Here is a 17288-nt window from a genome sequence, read left to right as displayed (position 1 = left end):
GAACATACTCCAGAAACAGATTTGATTCGATGCCACCAGGATTTGGAGGGGGAGAGAGGCTTGAGTGAGAGTTCAGACTTGAGCTTAGAAAGATGTTGTTTTCTGGCTCTCCTGAGGACACAGGAACATCAAGGTCTCTGGAGATGGACTTGTAGTCTTGAGATTGTCCATGCTTGGCTACAATCTTGTGTCTGATCCCCTCAGACAATTCTCTAATTTTCTTTCTTTTCTCCATGCTCATTGCGGTACACACAGTGACTCAAAACAGCAGAATGACTCCTTTTATCTGTTCAAACTATTTGAAGGAATGATTTTTATATTGCAGGTACTTGCAACTCACCACGGGTGAGTTCAATTCCAAAGTAAAAGGAGAATCACCTGCTTGAAGTCTAATTATTTCTAAACTTCTAAAAAGGTGCCAATAATATTGTCCGGGCCATTTTCGGATTTCTGTGTGGAATAAGCTAAGATCTAGTCGTTTTTTTTCAGCTTTTTTTGTTTTGTTCCATTGCGGACCAAAGAAATACATATGTTGATACCATATATTTTTTTAATTTCAACAATTTTCTGGAAGAAATGGTACATTATTTGAAAAAAGTGCAAGGGTGCCAATATTTTTGGCCATGACAGTATTTAGTGAAGTTAGCTGAATGGTAACCTATATTCTACAAACTCTTCTTTCACCCTTGAGAGTTATGTTGTTCGATGACCAGTAAAATTACCTTTAAATTGATGTGTCGGTTGTGTTTGTACTACGTTCAGTTTTTGAATGATTAACACATTTGAGAGGTGACGTGACTCCCTCTTCCCCGATCTAACCAATCATGGTAACATCTTAGTTATATCTCACATTTGATACAATATTTGACGATCGGAGGTCACCACCTCACCAATTATATCGGTATCCGGGTCGAAATCGCAAAGAAAATGGGCTTTTTAGCAAGCATTGCATATATGGATTTTCCCTTCACGGAGATGGTGACAGGTGACAGCTCGTGTGTTTACAAGTTATGAATTGTGAGAAAAAGGCTGTATAAAACCCCTATTTAGGTGCACTGTGGTAAACAATGTGATCCTATAAAGTTTTGTGGTGATTAACATGGGGAGCTCAGAGTGGTAGGGTCACAAACATACAAACATTTTGACAATATATGTGACTAGCGATACCTGTGCACATGCACGGGATAGCAGTACAACATAGCTGGTAGCAGACAACAGACCGTACATGGGGAATGACAAAAATACGCATTCAGCAAAATGCAAGTGGTACTATGGAACGCCAAGACTTCCCAAACATTGTCGGCATGTCCGCTAAGTGCCACAGCAATTTCATAGGGATCATGTGACGGCGAGCCGAGTTTTTAGTGTGCAAGCTTGGTATTATAAGAGAATATATATATATATATATATATATATATATATATATATATATATATATATATATATGTATATATGTATATATGTATATGTATATATATATATATATATATATATATATATATATATATAGATATATATATATATATATATATATATATATATATGTATATATATATATATATATATATATATATATATATATATATATATATATATATATATCTTGATTGAGAATGGCATGTTCTACATTTCAATAACTACCATATGTATTTTGGGTGATGTCTGATGTTGAAAGGGTACAATTTATATAAAAATTGATACTTTCACCAAACATATATATATACACACACATACATACATGTCTAATATGACATAGCACACTTGCATTAATGGCAAACAAGTAAATTTCAAATGCGAAGGACCCATACTTCACATTCCATATGCAGGGGGAGGGGGGGGGGGTTTACAGTGGCTCATGGACTATAAATCCATATTTTTTGAACAAACCTTCAAGCCACAGACCTAATATCACCATTTATTTGCTGTGAGCTGAACAGAGTATAGCACGAAACTTTGTTGCACGATAAACTTCATTGTTCATCATCCAAAAGCATAATTTATCAAAGGAAAGGAAAAGTTTAATAAATAAATAAAATTAATAGAATTAAAAAAAAAAGCACCCACCTTCGCAAATAAGTGAACAAAGGCCGAATGCAAATCTCCCACCAAGCTGCTCTGGCAGTGTCGTGCCATCTTACAACAGGTGCCACAAACGACATCTTGCAGCATCGTATTTTGATGCAAAAATACTTTTTTTAAGTTTTTCAGAAATCTCTCGTGATTAATTCCATGTGCAAACGGACCGTTAACACTCATGCATGAACCCACTGGTTCTGGGTTATTTGCCCCCTGAAAAAGCACTTGAAGTTTTTACCATTGAGAGAGTTGTTTTCATGCATGATGACGTCACAAACCTGCGGGGTTCCAGTTTGGCACCGACGAGGCGTGCACCTTGCCAGCCAGCTCCTGCCCCACTGTGATATGTTATGGTGATGTCGACATGGTTAAACAAGTAGTACGTGTCACGCATGTTGTAACCAGGCTGTGAATGACAGCATGAGATAATGTGACTATAATGTAAACAGTACAAATAACATCATCCAGCTCTCCTCTAATATCAGTGGTATAAGCAAGAGAGGAAAACATTGAAATTATGATGTACGTACTGCATATGTAAATCAATAAAGTTAATTTTGCTCTGATGAAAAGTGTGAGTGTAGTACAGTTGTGCAGGCCTAGCTATATTAATGTCTATATGGTCTGGAGATGGTGGCACTGACAAAGCAGCAGCAGCAGCAGCAACAGAGGTTGCAGGTCTGATACAACCGAGTCAAGAGGAATGTTGGAGAGAAGAGGATGGACGAACTGAGGGAGGAGATTGGCATGTAGGCTTGTTAAAGAGCCGCCATAAATGAGCAGAGGAGGAAGACAGACTTTCAAAGAGCTGATGTGTTGAAAGAGTGAGGCAGGAAAAAAGGAGCATCATCGCAGTTGAGATGGGAGGATTGTGTGAAGAAGAATATCAGAAAGGTTGAGGTGGATAGAGAGTGGAGAGAGATGGCTGGTGATAGAGAGCAGTGGAAGAGTGTTGTTGACTGAGCAGAGCAGCAAATCAGTACCAGTGAGTCTCACCCAATACAAGGGGATGTCGAGGAAGAACATGCATCTGTGCAACATTGCAGGGGCAAGTGCAAGTCGTTTTTGACCATTTAATAAGCGATTTCCCCATGTGGTGCAGGTAATCGCATTGTAAAGAAGGTTTTCCCCACTACAACAGTGCACATAATCAAGTTCCTGCATAGTGAAGGTATCACACCTTATTATATTCTGATTCTGAGGAGAATGACTGCACAATATGATATGAACTGTATGTTGCGGAAAAACGTGTACAAATGGTGCAAACGGCTTTGAAAAGGACGTACAAGTATGGGAAGTGCGATGAGGAATGACCTGGGTGACCAGGGTCTGCTGCAGCAGAAGACAATGGCCCGGTTGCATAAAGCGTTCCAAAAGGAAAGATTTGAGGATTTACTTAAATATTTCCTCAACTTTCCCCTTAAGTACATCTTTAATTTAAGGATCATTGCATATTCGAATATTCCTTAAGTTTTTCCTTAAACTCAAGGGAGCACTCCCCCATCCTTAAACACCAACCTTAAAGTTTTCCAAATGGCACTATTCATGGAAATTGGTCACGAAGACGTCACGAATGTGTTTTCAGGGACGGCCTGAACCCGCTTGACATCCATGATAATATTACCCTCATCTAAAACACGTACGAAGAAATAACTACAACGAAACGAAGGAATTTTGATCCCCCAGGAGACATTTATACAAGATGTTTCAAATAATTTATTTATAAACTCCATCAAACTAAACAATCCCACGGTATTTAATACGTGATATCTGGGCCGATGTAAAGGTGCGTTCTGGTGCAGGTACTACAGGTGCACCCGAATAAGTTTTCAAGCGGTGTTGCGAGTGTAATGGTACTTTCATGGTGCGAACATTTACTACTTCGTGTTCAGGTTATTTTGATACCAATTCAACTGATACAGACAATGACCGCAGGAAAAAGGGTCAACTGCATATGTAATAAATAGATTGAATGCAGCGTGTTACCAAGTCCACAACTCATTAATCCTGCATCGGAGAAAGACATGTGGGGCCTCGTTTGGGGAAGTCCTCGTGTACCTGTGGATCCAGGTCTTACGCAAATCAAGGGATCCTTAACAAGGGAATTATACACTATTTATAATTTTAGTGTTGTAATTAAAAATAAAAGTAATTAAACACACAACTATACAATGTACTGTCACTCTTGGGCTTGAGAAAAGCCTCCACCCATGCTTCTGTTTCTTCCTGAAGCCAGTTTGTAGATCTGTTCGCCACCATCCAGCTTTCAGACAACTCTTCCTATATCCAATCTGATTAGTTGACCAGCATAGCAACGGCTCCTTAGGATTTCCTCACCCTTAAGGAAATCCTTACATGAGGATTTCCAAAGAGTTGTTTACGAAACAGCCCTCAAGGAAATCGTTCGCAAAGAAATCACAGTGTACCGAAAGGTGAATCTTTCCTTCAGGATGAGGGAACTTTATGTAATCGGGCCAATATGACCAAGTTTACCATCTGATATGCGAGGAATGGTGTCCATCAATAGACAACATAACTGCCATAGTAGATCTGCCTCATGGTGGTACAGTACACATTGTAAAACAAAACAAAAAACCACAATGCAATGTTGATGACGAGGCCGAAGTGGCAATGCAGGAATGGATCAGGACCCAACGAGAACAGCATTTTAATACGAGGGAATCCATAATCCTGCGGAAGTAGTTGGAGAAGTGTGTGGATGTGCAAGGGGACCAAAAAAAAAACAAAACAACAAAAAACAAAACGCTGAAGGAATATAAAATGAGGATAGGGTGAGAGTCGCGAGTGGAGGGCACGGGAAGGCGGCGCGAGGGGAGGGCACGGGAAGGTGGCGCGAGGGGAGGGCACGGGAAGGCGGCGCGAGGGGAGGGCACGGGAAGGCAATGTGACGGAAAAGGAAAGTAGTTTGAGTAGAGGGAATGGGAAGGCAATGCACCAGAGCATTACCGGGGCGATAAAACATGCCCAAACAGCAGAGTTTTCTTTCTAACCACTGCGAAAGTACATGGTTTGCAAGAAGCTGCATAACCTCCTCCACATTGCCACACACCACGGGCCCAAGTTAGAGTTCCGATTGTGCGCCCGGGAAACCCGCGCACCACACACACACTTGTTCCCATTTCTACCAAGTCTATGTGTACTGTTTATGTACCTCTTCGCTTGCAGAAACTACCGACTATTAATATGAAACGATTTTTGTTCAACGATTATGAAACGATTTTGATGAAACGATTTTTGTTCAAGCCAGACCATGTGACCTATTAATTATATTAGTTAACACCCTAGTATCCCCAAAGCTTGGGGACCATGTGGGTGAAGTTTTCCCTCGATGTGTCAAGCTGTTCTGGAGGTTTTTAAAAGCTTTATTCATCAAAAATCATAGCTGCCAAACCATGTGACCTGTGATGCAATAGGTAGAGAACTTTTTGTTCCTCGTGGATAGGCGATCATACCTGTAAAGATTTGCCTCCATCTGTTCAGCTGTTTCAGAGAAGATTTTTGAAGGTTTTTATGTTAAAAAAAAAAAAATAAATCTGGCTGTCAAACCACATGATCGATGACATCAATTTTTTTCCCCCCATACAATTTAACCCTAGATGACCTTCAAAATTTTTCATATTGATCAGATAAAGTGGTCGATGTATGCTATGATGTCACAATGAAGATGATGCCAACTTACAACCGAAAATAAAAAATAAAAAAAGAAACCACTCGTTTCCCATGGGGAATACTTCACATGTGCCAAGTTTGTATTTTTTCCATGAGGTGGTGTCGGAAATATGGAGGTCCAAAGTTTTTCCTTTTTTTCAACATGGCTGCCACACAACATGACCTATGACATCATAATTATTATTAAAACATTCTGAATGAGTAGTTACACCTATTGTGAAAAATGTTTGTCAATCGGATAAGCGGTTGCAGATAATTCAGAGAAAATTAGCATGGACAGACAACCCCAAAACATAATGCCTCCGGCAACATCACCAGCTGAGGCATCAAAAAAAAAAAAAAATCACATGGAGACCAACCAAACTCGGTGGAATGCCCTCTCACCAAGGGCTAATCAATGAACCAGCTCATATTTTCAAAATCAACAATATGATAACCTCTCTGCAATGTCAGAGCAACAGGGCACCAATGCATTCATTCAGGAACACAGGTGGAGAGTTCACAAGAAGCGTATAAGATCAGTCTGGAGACTTTTTGATTGTACTCAACAGAAAAATATGGAGATGAAGAATAAAAAGAACTTCTTACATTGATTGCACATGTATCCTTGGCGTGAACCTCATCATTCACGAAGCAACCAACAGGAAATCCCGTACTGCAATACTTTGCTCCATCTTCTACATCGTAACACCAAGTCACAGGCATGTTGTCTATGATCCTAAAAACATCATTGGATAGTGCTCAACACGGAATCTCTGCACATCATTCTCTATTTGTCAATGGCAAGTCAAATTCTTTATGAAATTAAACACGATGATAACTGCATGACATTAATTTGTTACCCTGATCTAAATCATTCATCATAAACGAACACAAACAAACAAACAATCTCTGATCATCATAGATCGCCCAATCAAAACCTATGATTATATTGTAGAAATGTGAAAAAGTTATACAGTCATCATGTTGGAGTTTTCATTGGAAACTTGCTCACTATTATAGCCACCACCACATTGCATGCCATTCCAAGTTTTTGGAAAATGATCACAACAATAACAAATAAATTTTAATTACAGAAATAATTACCACCTCTACAACCACAAAATATTACCAGTAGTTATGGTAGTTCAACTGAATAGCTTGTGTGATGAAGTGCAAGCGAGCTTCATCTTCTTTTGAAGCTGGGTTGTAAACTTTAACGTCACAAACCTTTGCACATTTCACATCCTTCTTGAACTCGATCTGCCAAAGAAGAATTAAAGTGAGAGGGTTACAGTTACCACATAACTTCAAACAACAGGCAATCCATTCGATTGTATTTAACAAGTTATTACAATAATGTTCTTTTCCGGTTCGGAGTTTGTCCAAGTGAAGGTCAGATCCACAACTGCTCTTTTTACCCGATTCAAAGTTTATTTTTCCGAACTTGCTCCATCATGGTTTTACCTCCGCCCCTGAAGGAGGTCAGAGGTTATGTTTCCATGCCTGCCCATTTCTTCGTCTGTGAGCAAGATATTTCCAAAAGTTATGACATGGATTCGGATGAAACTTAGTGGATAGGTTGGGTTTGTGACAAGGCCGATTCAATTACCTTTTGATGAAGATCCGGATACTATTATTTTTAAGTGATTCTTCATCATTGAGAGATGGGGCCAAAAGCAATATCTAGCATGACATTTCAAAAAAGGTGTGATAGATTATGACAAAACTAAGTGAATGAGTTGGGCACATGACAAGAACAAGCTGATTCGATTTTGATTAAGGTCCAGGTGCAGAACTGGCCCATCAGTGGGATACAAAACATAAACTGTTCTGCATGGCAGAGATATACGCTCTGCAGAGTGCCATGCCATTCTAGTTTGTCTGTCAATGCTATCCCATCATCCCTCACTTTAAAAATAAATAAATAAACAAGCAGTCATAGACTGGTACTTACGAAAACGTCAACTTGACCTCTGACCTTGTCTAATAAAAGCTGTCTCTCGAGAAGGTAGCGACGCAAACCAGAAGTTTCTACGATGATTCTGCACCAAACCATCAAAAAAATCGAATATTTGACCTCACTGTGACCTTGACCTTTGACCGGTTTTGACCAAAATCTAATCAGCGCTAACCATCACCCTCCTGAATCACGTGGTGTAATTTGACATTGGTAGCTTTTTCCGTTCGAGTTATCGTGCCTACAAACACACACAAACAAACACACAAACAGAGGACAGAAGTCATCAATATACTGACTAAATCTTTAGATTTCATAAGTTATAAATTAATAATTTGAGAAAAAAAAACCTCTTTCACTCGGGCGTGATGTTATTCTGCCTTATTCCTCTCCTTTTCCACTCTCATTGGCTCAATATCTTCATTTAAGAAAACGTTTCTTCCTTTAAAACTTGGTTTTTCAAACCCGGGAGCACGACCCCAAGTGGAGTCGCCGAGCAAATTTCGTGGGGTGGCGGGCGTCCGCTTGCAGCGAAAAAAAATTGTCTATTTTCGATCGGCGTTCGCTTTTACGGGATGTAATATAAACGGTTCGTTCAAAGTATGGGAACCGGCGCAACATGATGCTTGGAATGGGATCGAGCCGATGCACGGGCTCGCTGAAGGGCAGTTCATTTTGGCGGGAAATTAGTGCTTTGATCCACGGCCTCTCAGACTCAGACTCGATCATTAACGTTGATTCACGTCTCCACGGATGACTCGAGACCTTATTTGTGATGGCAGCACCGGCCACCAGCAAATCTCGAGAACGTTCTTACCAGGATAAATTTCTGGACCTTGGATTTTACTACGTGGTGGATAAAAGTGGGGCACACAGGCCTCAGTGTGTGATTTGTTTCGAAGTGCTTTCTACGGAGTCTATGAAACAAAATAAGTTGCAGAGGCATTTGACTACAAAACATGCGCCTTATCAGGATAAGGAGAGAGCATTCTTTGAGAGGAAACTTCTTGCACTCAAGAATACGAGTCTTGAGAGAGAGGGTACATGCCATCAGACCAATTCTCGGGCATTAGAGGCCTCGTATCGAGCGTCGCTCCATGTTGCCAAGACTAAAACGCCTCACTCCATTGCGGAAGAACTCGTGCTGCCATGTGCAAAGGACATGGTATCTTTGATGGTTGGGGAGGAAGCGGCGAAGAAACTGGCAGATATACCCCTCTGACAACACCATCCAACGCAGAATTGAAGATAGGAGTCTGGACGTAACGGCTCAGGTCGTACAGAAGATCAAGGAATTGCCGTGGCATGCCATACAGTTGGACGAATCCACTGAATCACATCGTACGCGCAACTCATCGTCTGGGTCCGCTTCATCAAGGCTGATAACTTTGTCGATGAGCCTCTGCTCATCAAACCATTGGAGGCCACCACCAAAGGCGAGGACATTTTTGGGAAAGTAGAGCAGTTTTATCGTGACCATGATCTGGACTTCGGAAAGTTGCTCGGTTCTACAACAGACGGCGCGCCAGCAATGTTAGGAGTGCGTTCTGGATTCAAGGCTAAATTGCTTGAGGTGGTTCCTCAGACCTCCAAGGTACACTGCATGATTCACCGAGAAGCGCTCGCCTCTCGTACTTCGCCAGAAACCTTGCAGAGCGTGCTCTCAGAAGTGGTAAAAATGGTGAATCACATCAAATCGAGCGCCCTCAACACTAGGTTATTCAGGCTATTCTGCCAGGAGATGGATGCCGACCATAAGAATTTACTATTCTACACTCAAGTCAGATGGTTATCTCGAGGAAACCTTCTTCTGCGCGTTTACGAGCTCAAAGATGAACTGAAGGGGTTCCTATGCACACAAGGGAAAAACGGCATGGGTAGCGTTGCTTGAGTCGGACTCTTGGCTGGCAGAACTGTGCTATCTCGTTGACATCATTGAACATCTCAATGTCCTCAACAGCTCCCTCCAAGGCAAAGATGCCAACCTCATGATTTTTCATGACAAAATGAGAGGATTTCTGGTGACTCTAAAATTACTGGCAGACAAAGCAGCTGTTAAGCGCTTCAGCCTTTTCCCCCGTCTGGTGGAGCATCTAACGACCTGCCAGTACGATGATACTGAGCACGACAGTTTTACTGAGGAGATAGCACATCACCTTCGGTCGCTCATTGAACAGTTCGAGCACTATTTCCCTGAGCTGGATGTGCAGTCCTTTTCTGTGGTTCAGGACCCTTTCACGGCTCCACTGGACTCGATTGCTGATGAAGATGATACAGCACAGGAAGAGCTTGTACAGCTCCAGCAGGATTCAGGAGTGCAGGCTCTTACGCGGACGAATTCGTTGTCGACATCCTGGTGCAAAATGCTGCCGTCGTAACCGACCCTGTCACGGCGTGCCATAAAGGTTCTCATGCCATATCCTTCATCATACTTTTGTGAGCAGTCGTTCTCCATCATGGTGGTGATTAAAACAAAGTACAGAAATCGCCTAGAAATGGAGCATGATATGATCCTGGCATTGTCATCTACTTCTCCACGAATAGAGAAGTTAGTTTCTGAAAAACAGGCTCATCCTTCTCACTGATATATCTAAATGTCATTCGGACTAAACTTCTGAAACATTCAACTGTTCTTTTTGGATACTGTCGGCTATTCTCCGTTTACTCGTCTAACTATGAAAACATGACGATGGTGAATAAAGTAAACAGTAAATGTTCTTGTGTCATATGAAATCTTATCTTATATATTATGAATTGGGTTTTGAATCTTTTGGGTCGCGCGATGTAGAGGGGTTCTGAAATTGGGTCGCCACTAAAAAAAGTTTGAAAACCACTGATAGTTTAAAAGCTTTGAAAACATATTAAAATGCTTTAATTTCCTTATTCTCTGGCATCAGCATGCCATGTGTTCTTCATCACGATTTATTCTTCCTCTGCTTTTTTCCTCTTCTCTACAAGGCATATTTTACAAACCTCTCTCTCTCCCGAAGCACTTGGTCTGTCATCTATCCTCCGGTTCCTGTAGCACGACCTTCTCCGTACCTTCAACAACAATTCCTTTCACCCATCCCATGATCTTTATATCAGAATGTTAAGTATGGGTAGCTTGAGAAATCTGGCTTGCAGAGGTTGTCTACGCACGATTATTAAATCTCTTTCACGTTATTTTAGTGTCAAACAGCACCCTTCCCCACATCATCTCCAACAAACCCACGTCCTTCCAACCCCAGTTACATATCTGCCTCTTAAGCATCCCTCCACTTCATGTCCCTCCTTTCTGCACACACCCCCCCCCACCACCCTCTCTGAGCTTTGCCCCCCCCCACCTCCCGAGGAGTACCTTTGGCTGCAACTTTCCCTCCACTTCCACCTCTTCTTTGTCTGTGTGTTATACCATCCTCCAAACAGTGACGCCTCCATCCACATCTCTCAGACAACATGGACCAACTTTTAAACACCCATCCCAATCTCTCTTCATTATATGTGGTAATTTCAATTGTAACCATGCAAATTGGCTGGGTGTTGATAACTCTCTCACCAGCCATGGCAATTCAGCAAAGGACTTCTGTGACCCCATGGGACTGACTCAATCTGTGAACTTTCAAACACAGATTTCCCCAATCCAAATCCATCTCTTCACCCCTTGTGAATAACCTCCCTGCCTCCCAATCACACCCACTGTCCTCTCCTTCCAAATTTCCAGTTTTTTTCTCTCCCGAGAGTCCTGTATCCATCATTCTGTCCACCCCATGCATCCTTTCCTACCAACTCATTCCTCCCAACACGCATCGTTTGTCCAAGTCTCCCCCCATCTTGTTCTTCAACAAGAAGTTGATGTTCATTACTCCCCCCCCCACCACCACTCTACTGTTCCTCTTGCCCCGTTTCATCCTGATCTGTTCAGTGTACGAGCTCTTCTATGAGCCTCGACTTTGTGTCTAAAAAAAAAGTTTGTATACAATTAGCGGTGTTCAATGAATCTCACACCCTCGAGAACACCTCCTACAATCCTTTAACCCATCACCATATCAATATCTGAAGCCAAAACGACGTCCAACAAAGAATGAAGTGGAAAGAAGAGGATCAAAACTTCTTTTCGACCTAATTTGCCAAGTGTTCCTTTATTTTATTTTATTATTTTTTTACCTTATACGGTGAGTGTTCAATTCTTTCCCCAAACAGCACCTGTCCTAGATTTTCCGAGGGTCGTGACTTAGTCTTTGGTGCCTGACAAAAATCAAACCTGCAATGACAAACAGCAGTCGAGCGAAGGTGAGGAGGACATCCTATTAGCAATTTCCCCCTCTAAATCCAGAATCAGTCAGCATCAACAAATGCGCAGAAAGCCTCAAACCGGATGGAATACTAAAAGTAGCACAAAACTCATCGAAAACAAAAATGACAAGAGTTAATAGAACATGATATCCTGCGCAGTGTTCATGTACAGTATATACGTCAATTTTAATTAAATAATAATTTTAAAGATCATATTAAAAAAAATAACTCCCGGAAGTTTAGCGCTATTGAAGCATTCTTATACACTGTAATAAGACGACAGAGTCAGTTTAGGAGATCGAGGCTTTATTTATCACCATCAAAAGTCAATCAGCATCATACATAGCCATATTGGCGACCTCTTCTTCACCCCGATACTGCATCCTTTCTTCACCCAAATACTGCACTCTGTGTGGGGAAAGGGTGAGAGGGGTGGGATGCTGCGTGGGGGGGCCGAATTCTCATTCACACAGCCGAACTCTCTGTCAGTATTCATTTTTGAACAGGTACAAAGAATACGTTTTGGAATATTAACATCAATAATATGGTGTAGAACATCGGTGAGGACGTTTGTCTCTCCTACAATGAACTGCATGTTTTTAAGGGGTGCGACACCACATCTTGTTTCAGAAGCAAAGGGGAACGGCAGCCTCTTGAACTTGTCACCTCTTCGGCCACTCATTATGTTGTCTTCATTTCCCTGGATTTGAGTTTTGAGCCACCTCTACAATTCAGAAACTCGATAGAGAGCTGTGTTTATGAACTGTAAGGCCAGAGGTGCCAGTCAGTGGGTGACAGCAGATACAGGTTATTTTATTTTGGCTCTGGCGAAGACCACTCCCTTCCTCCTACAAGTGATGCTATCTGGCAGCACACTCTTAGAGCTAACTCCCAAGCCACCATCAATCACTGTGCCCTCAATTCTCGCATCAACGCACCCAACCCCCATGGTGATGTCTGGCTTATTGAAGGCACACTCATCAAAATCTTTTGGCTGACAAAAGATCTGGGACAAGATGAACTTCCAAATATTATTCTTTTGACATGTCAAACATCCAAGTGTGAAAAGAAGAGGCGCTCGTGCCAGGCACACAGTGTACCTTGTACTGACTTGTGTGATTGTCAACTGCTCAAATATGCACCGATGGAAAGCTCTGCTCTTTGAATCATTGGATAGCAAATCAGAGGATGACCTGTGAATGCTCACTGGTAATTGGATAACCTCTTCCTTCACATAATGCAAGTGTTAAGTTGTGAAAGAAGTGTATTTTGAGTTTGAAATGAATAGAGTACACATATCCACCCAAATAAAACAAAACAACAAAAAAACAAGTCCTTTTCATGCATCGCATTGATACATCACAGATCCTCATCCCCGATGATTACACTACGTACATGTTTATATCGTACATTTTCACTTTACAAGAACCAATTAATACGTGTCACTTTTGCGAGTGAGAATGTTGCTGAAAACATTTCACATCGAGTTATTTTATCAGTATGGAGTAATGTCAAGAGATTCAGTCGACCGAGCAAAAATTTGACACGTTCGAAACTGAACATCGAGTGTGAAACACTTCTGGCGTTTTTATCACGTTTTTTTTTGTATACTTTGAAGAGCTAACACGCAGAACGTAAAACAAGGGGAGCAGGAGACAAGAGGGGTGAGAGAGGGAAGCAAAAAACAGGGGAACAGAGACATGAGGAGATCTGTGGAAGGGAGAGGGATGGGGTGGGGTACACAGGGTAAACAAGATGGATACTACGGGGACTTTCAGGAAGGAAAGCAACGAATTTGAAGGAGGGTTTGGGGTGGATTCATGAGGGTAGAAAAGATCATGGTTTTGGATGGGGGAAGATAAGAGATGGTGGTGAACAGCTGTTTTGAAGATCTGGAGGGAAGAGTGGGATTGAAGAGTGTGTGAGAGTTTGTTCTAAAGGCAGGGAAAAAAAGAGGAATGAAAGAGTGAAGGTGAGCAGTGATTTTTGATTTTGGTAGTTTTACCAGAAGGGGGTTGCTGGTGGACCTTGAGCGGCCAGTGGAAATATTGGGGGAGGCGGGGTGGACATATCTCAGACAGAGCGGGGGGAGGGGCAGGCCAGAGAGTTGATGGTAGAAGACAGAAAGACCACCGACCTGCCTGTGGTGAGACAGTGAGAGACCCAAAGACTCAGCCTCATTGCCGGAGATACCAACGATCCTAAATGCCTTAGTTTCCACAGCGTGAAGCCGAGAATGGTCTGGTGCTCCTGTCTCTCACCTAAGGGGAGAGCAGTACTCCATCAGGCTGCGGATGAAAGCTTTGTATGTGGTCAGGAGCTCAGCTGTACCAAGGAATGACTTTGCACGACAGAGGATGCCCAATCAGCATCTGACTTTGGAGGCCAACTTTGAAACCTATAAACCAATGTCCTTAACAAAAGAAGAGAAAAGGAAATTTAAGCAACCACAGGCTATCAGTCATATTTGTGAGGAGAAAATAAGTGAAGGTCTAAAAGGTAAGAGACCATTATCATCTCACTGGTAAATATAGAGGTCCAGATCATCAGAAATGAAATCTCAATTTTAAACTTCCCTCTTCCATTCCAGTATTTATTCACAACGTTCACTATGACACACATGTTTTGATAAATGAATTGAGTAAAACCAGTGGAGACATTTCAGACATTCCAAACACAAACCAGAATTACATCTCATTCACAAAAACAATCCCTACATAACCATTAACTCCTATCAGCTTCCTTGACACATTCAAGTTTATGTCAAGTCCATTACCTGACTTGGTATCAAATATTAAAAACTTTCCAATTCTCCAATCACACTTCTCAAATCAAGAAGAGATTGAATTCCTTTCACAAAAGGGGATAGATATCCTTATGATTATATGAACACAATTGAGAGGTTAAAAGAAACTCAACTTCCCTCAAAGGAAAATTTTGATAAATTAAATAAAAGCCATATAACTGATAAAGATTATACACAAGCACAAAATGTTTGGAAGAAGTTTAATATTGTTGTGGATCCGGGGTCGGGGTGAGAAGTCCACGAGGGGGGGGGGGGGGGAAGCAACCTCGGGTTCCCACCAAAGTCTCCAGAATCGCAGGCCGTTGCACACGGATAACTCCGTGACTTGGCGGATCGTTAATCAACCGTGAACACCAACAGCTCAAATGCGTAACTTAGGGTCTTCAGTCTAATGGAAACCGGTTACCTAAAATGGTCACGTGATCAAATTACCGGGGGACACACCCTCGGTACGCCTTGTTCAAACCAGATCAGACGCAGCCGAGATAACTGCCAATGATGTACAGGCTGGGAAACAGATCGTTGGGGGATAATGCTAAGCTAGGATACAGACCATACTGGACCAATGAAGGAAAAGACGAAAACGAGCTGGGAACATTTCTATACAAAGCATTTACAGTCAAAGCTCGTTACTATGCCACCCGTCGGGACCGAGCAAAAGTGGCATAGTAGCGAGAGTGGCATAGTAACGAGATTTTGTAAAAACGGCCTTATTTTCTCAAGTTACCCATCTGTAGTTAATCTTTAGACAAAATTTATTCCAGCAAGTAAAAGGCATGACTGTTGTATAAGCTAAGCGAACGGAGAACATACACACACTAACAGAGTTCACACACTAACATATGGCATGGTGAGAAATTCACGACACACAAAGCTTTCAAGAATCGTCGGCTGGCGCATCTTCTTTCGGCGGATCTCGTGCATCTCGTTGTCTAGCCGATCGCACGCTTGCATCACACCGGGCTTCCCGCTTCTCTGCTGCATGAACTTCCGGACGGTGCTACAAGCGCGCTGGGCTTCCTCGAATGGAACGATTTCCTCCTCGACAGTTACCTCGTCATCTTCGCTTTCCACCGGCTCCTCACTGCACAGAATCTCCTCCAGCGTGAAATACCCGCCAGTCGCGAGGCGCTCGTCGGCTTCGAGAAAGTCAGACAGCTCGATCTCCTCGTTCTCGTGCATCTTTTCCTCGGCAGGCAGAGCTTCCCAGATGTCGGGCAGCTCCGCATCCTGTGGCTCAGTTTGGATCTCCTCTTCGATGAACTTGGCCTTCGCGAAACAGTTCCTGATCGTCGACTTGCCGACCTGATCCCAAGCACGCCGGGCGACGTGTAGAGCGTCAAGCAACGTGAACTTGAACTCCTTTCCCTCGTCTATGGCCTCAAGCCGGCGGCATAGCAGGAGCTTCTTGTAGTGGCGCTTGAGGTTCTCTATGATTCCCTGATCCATTGGTTGCGAATTGGCTGTCGTGTTGGGTGGGAAGAAGACCAGTTGGATGTTGTTCAGCTCGAGCTCGGGAGGGTGGCCAGAGAAGTTATCGAGACAGACCAGCACTCTGCGTCCCTGCTGGCCGAGTCGTCCGTCCCACGCACGCAACATCTCCTCGAAAAGCTCCGCCGTCATCCACGCCTTCGAGTTCGCCTTGTACTTGACCGGGATCTCTTTGTTCTTGAAGGCACGGGGTTTCTTGGAATTGCCAATCACCAGAAGAGGGAACTTCTCGCTGCCGCTCATGTTTGCCCCAACCAGAAGAGTGATCCTTTGCTTGCTTTTCTTTCCTCCAGTACACCGCTCTCCCCTGAAAGCCATGGTCTTGTTCGGAAGCAGCTGCCAGAAGAGTCCAGTCTCGTCCAGGTTGAAGGCGGCGTCTGCGGAGAACTGCCCGAGTAAGGGCCGGAGAACCTGTTGTTGCCACTCGAGAAGGGATTGCGAATCCACCGCTCCAGCTTCGCCCTGCACTGTCTTGAACGTGATGCCGTGGTGCTTCTTGAAATTGCCCAACCAACCGTCGCTCGCCATGAAGTCTGGGATGTGCATCAGCTCGGCCAGTTTCATCGCTTTCTCCTTGATCAGATCGCCGCTGACAGGCACATTCTGTCCTCTTGATTGCTTCAGCCACATGAGCACTCCCTCATCAAGCTTCGGGTCGTGAGCCTGCGTCAACTTCATCCGCTTCGATGGAAATCAGCTTTGATTGCAGCCTCGATTGCATCCTTCTTGCTGAGAATGCCCTTCACGGTGGTTCTCTTAACTTCGACGCCCCATTTCTTGCTAATCTCCCTGGCCAACTTGGACTGATTCGGCTCCTTCTTCGCGGCATCGATGATCTCCTTCTTCTCCTTCAGCGTAAAGTCGGTTCGCTTGCGTTTCTGAGCTGACATTATGGGCTGAATTTGAAAAAAAATGATGTCACTGTTGTACGTGTGCCTGCGTGTCTGTGTGTGTGCTCGCGCTTTTTTGTGCCTCGTTGTGCGTGTTGTGATTGGCTTGTTGTGGCTGGCA

At 43.0% G+C, this 17288-nt stretch overlaps 1 protein-coding gene across 7 annotated transcripts in view; it reads right to left on the bottom strand.

Annotated features, from left to right (window-relative positions):
* The window catches only part of LOC147017856 (transmembrane 9 superfamily member 2-like), a 103235-nt gene that overhangs the window by 42722 nt on the left and 43225 nt on the right, over positions 1-17288 (bottom strand). For 5 of the 7 annotated variants that reach the window (XM_085896897.1, XM_085896898.1, XM_085896899.1 and 2 more), the window contains 4 exons: positions 11852-11948; positions 6878-7008; positions 6355-6484; positions 2355-2482 (listed from right to left, as the gene is read on the bottom strand). In XM_085896897.1, coding sequence (XP_085753023.1) covers positions 2355-2482; positions 6355-6484; positions 6878-7008; positions 11852-11948 — 486 coding nt within the window. The remainder of the gene's footprint in view (positions 1-2354; positions 2483-6354; positions 6485-6877; positions 7009-11851; positions 11949-17288) is intronic. The other 2 variants (XM_085896901.1, XM_085896900.1) reach the window with 1 other exon arrangement.

Source organism: Eptatretus burgeri, chromosome 10, assembly GCF_056783735.1.
Source record: "Eptatretus burgeri isolate ZD-2024b chromosome 10, Ebu_testis_v1, whole genome shotgun sequence".
Lineage (NCBI taxonomy): Eukaryota > Metazoa > Chordata > Myxini > Myxiniformes > Myxinidae > Eptatretus > Eptatretus burgeri.
This window is presented reverse-complemented; position numbering and strand designations above follow the sequence as displayed.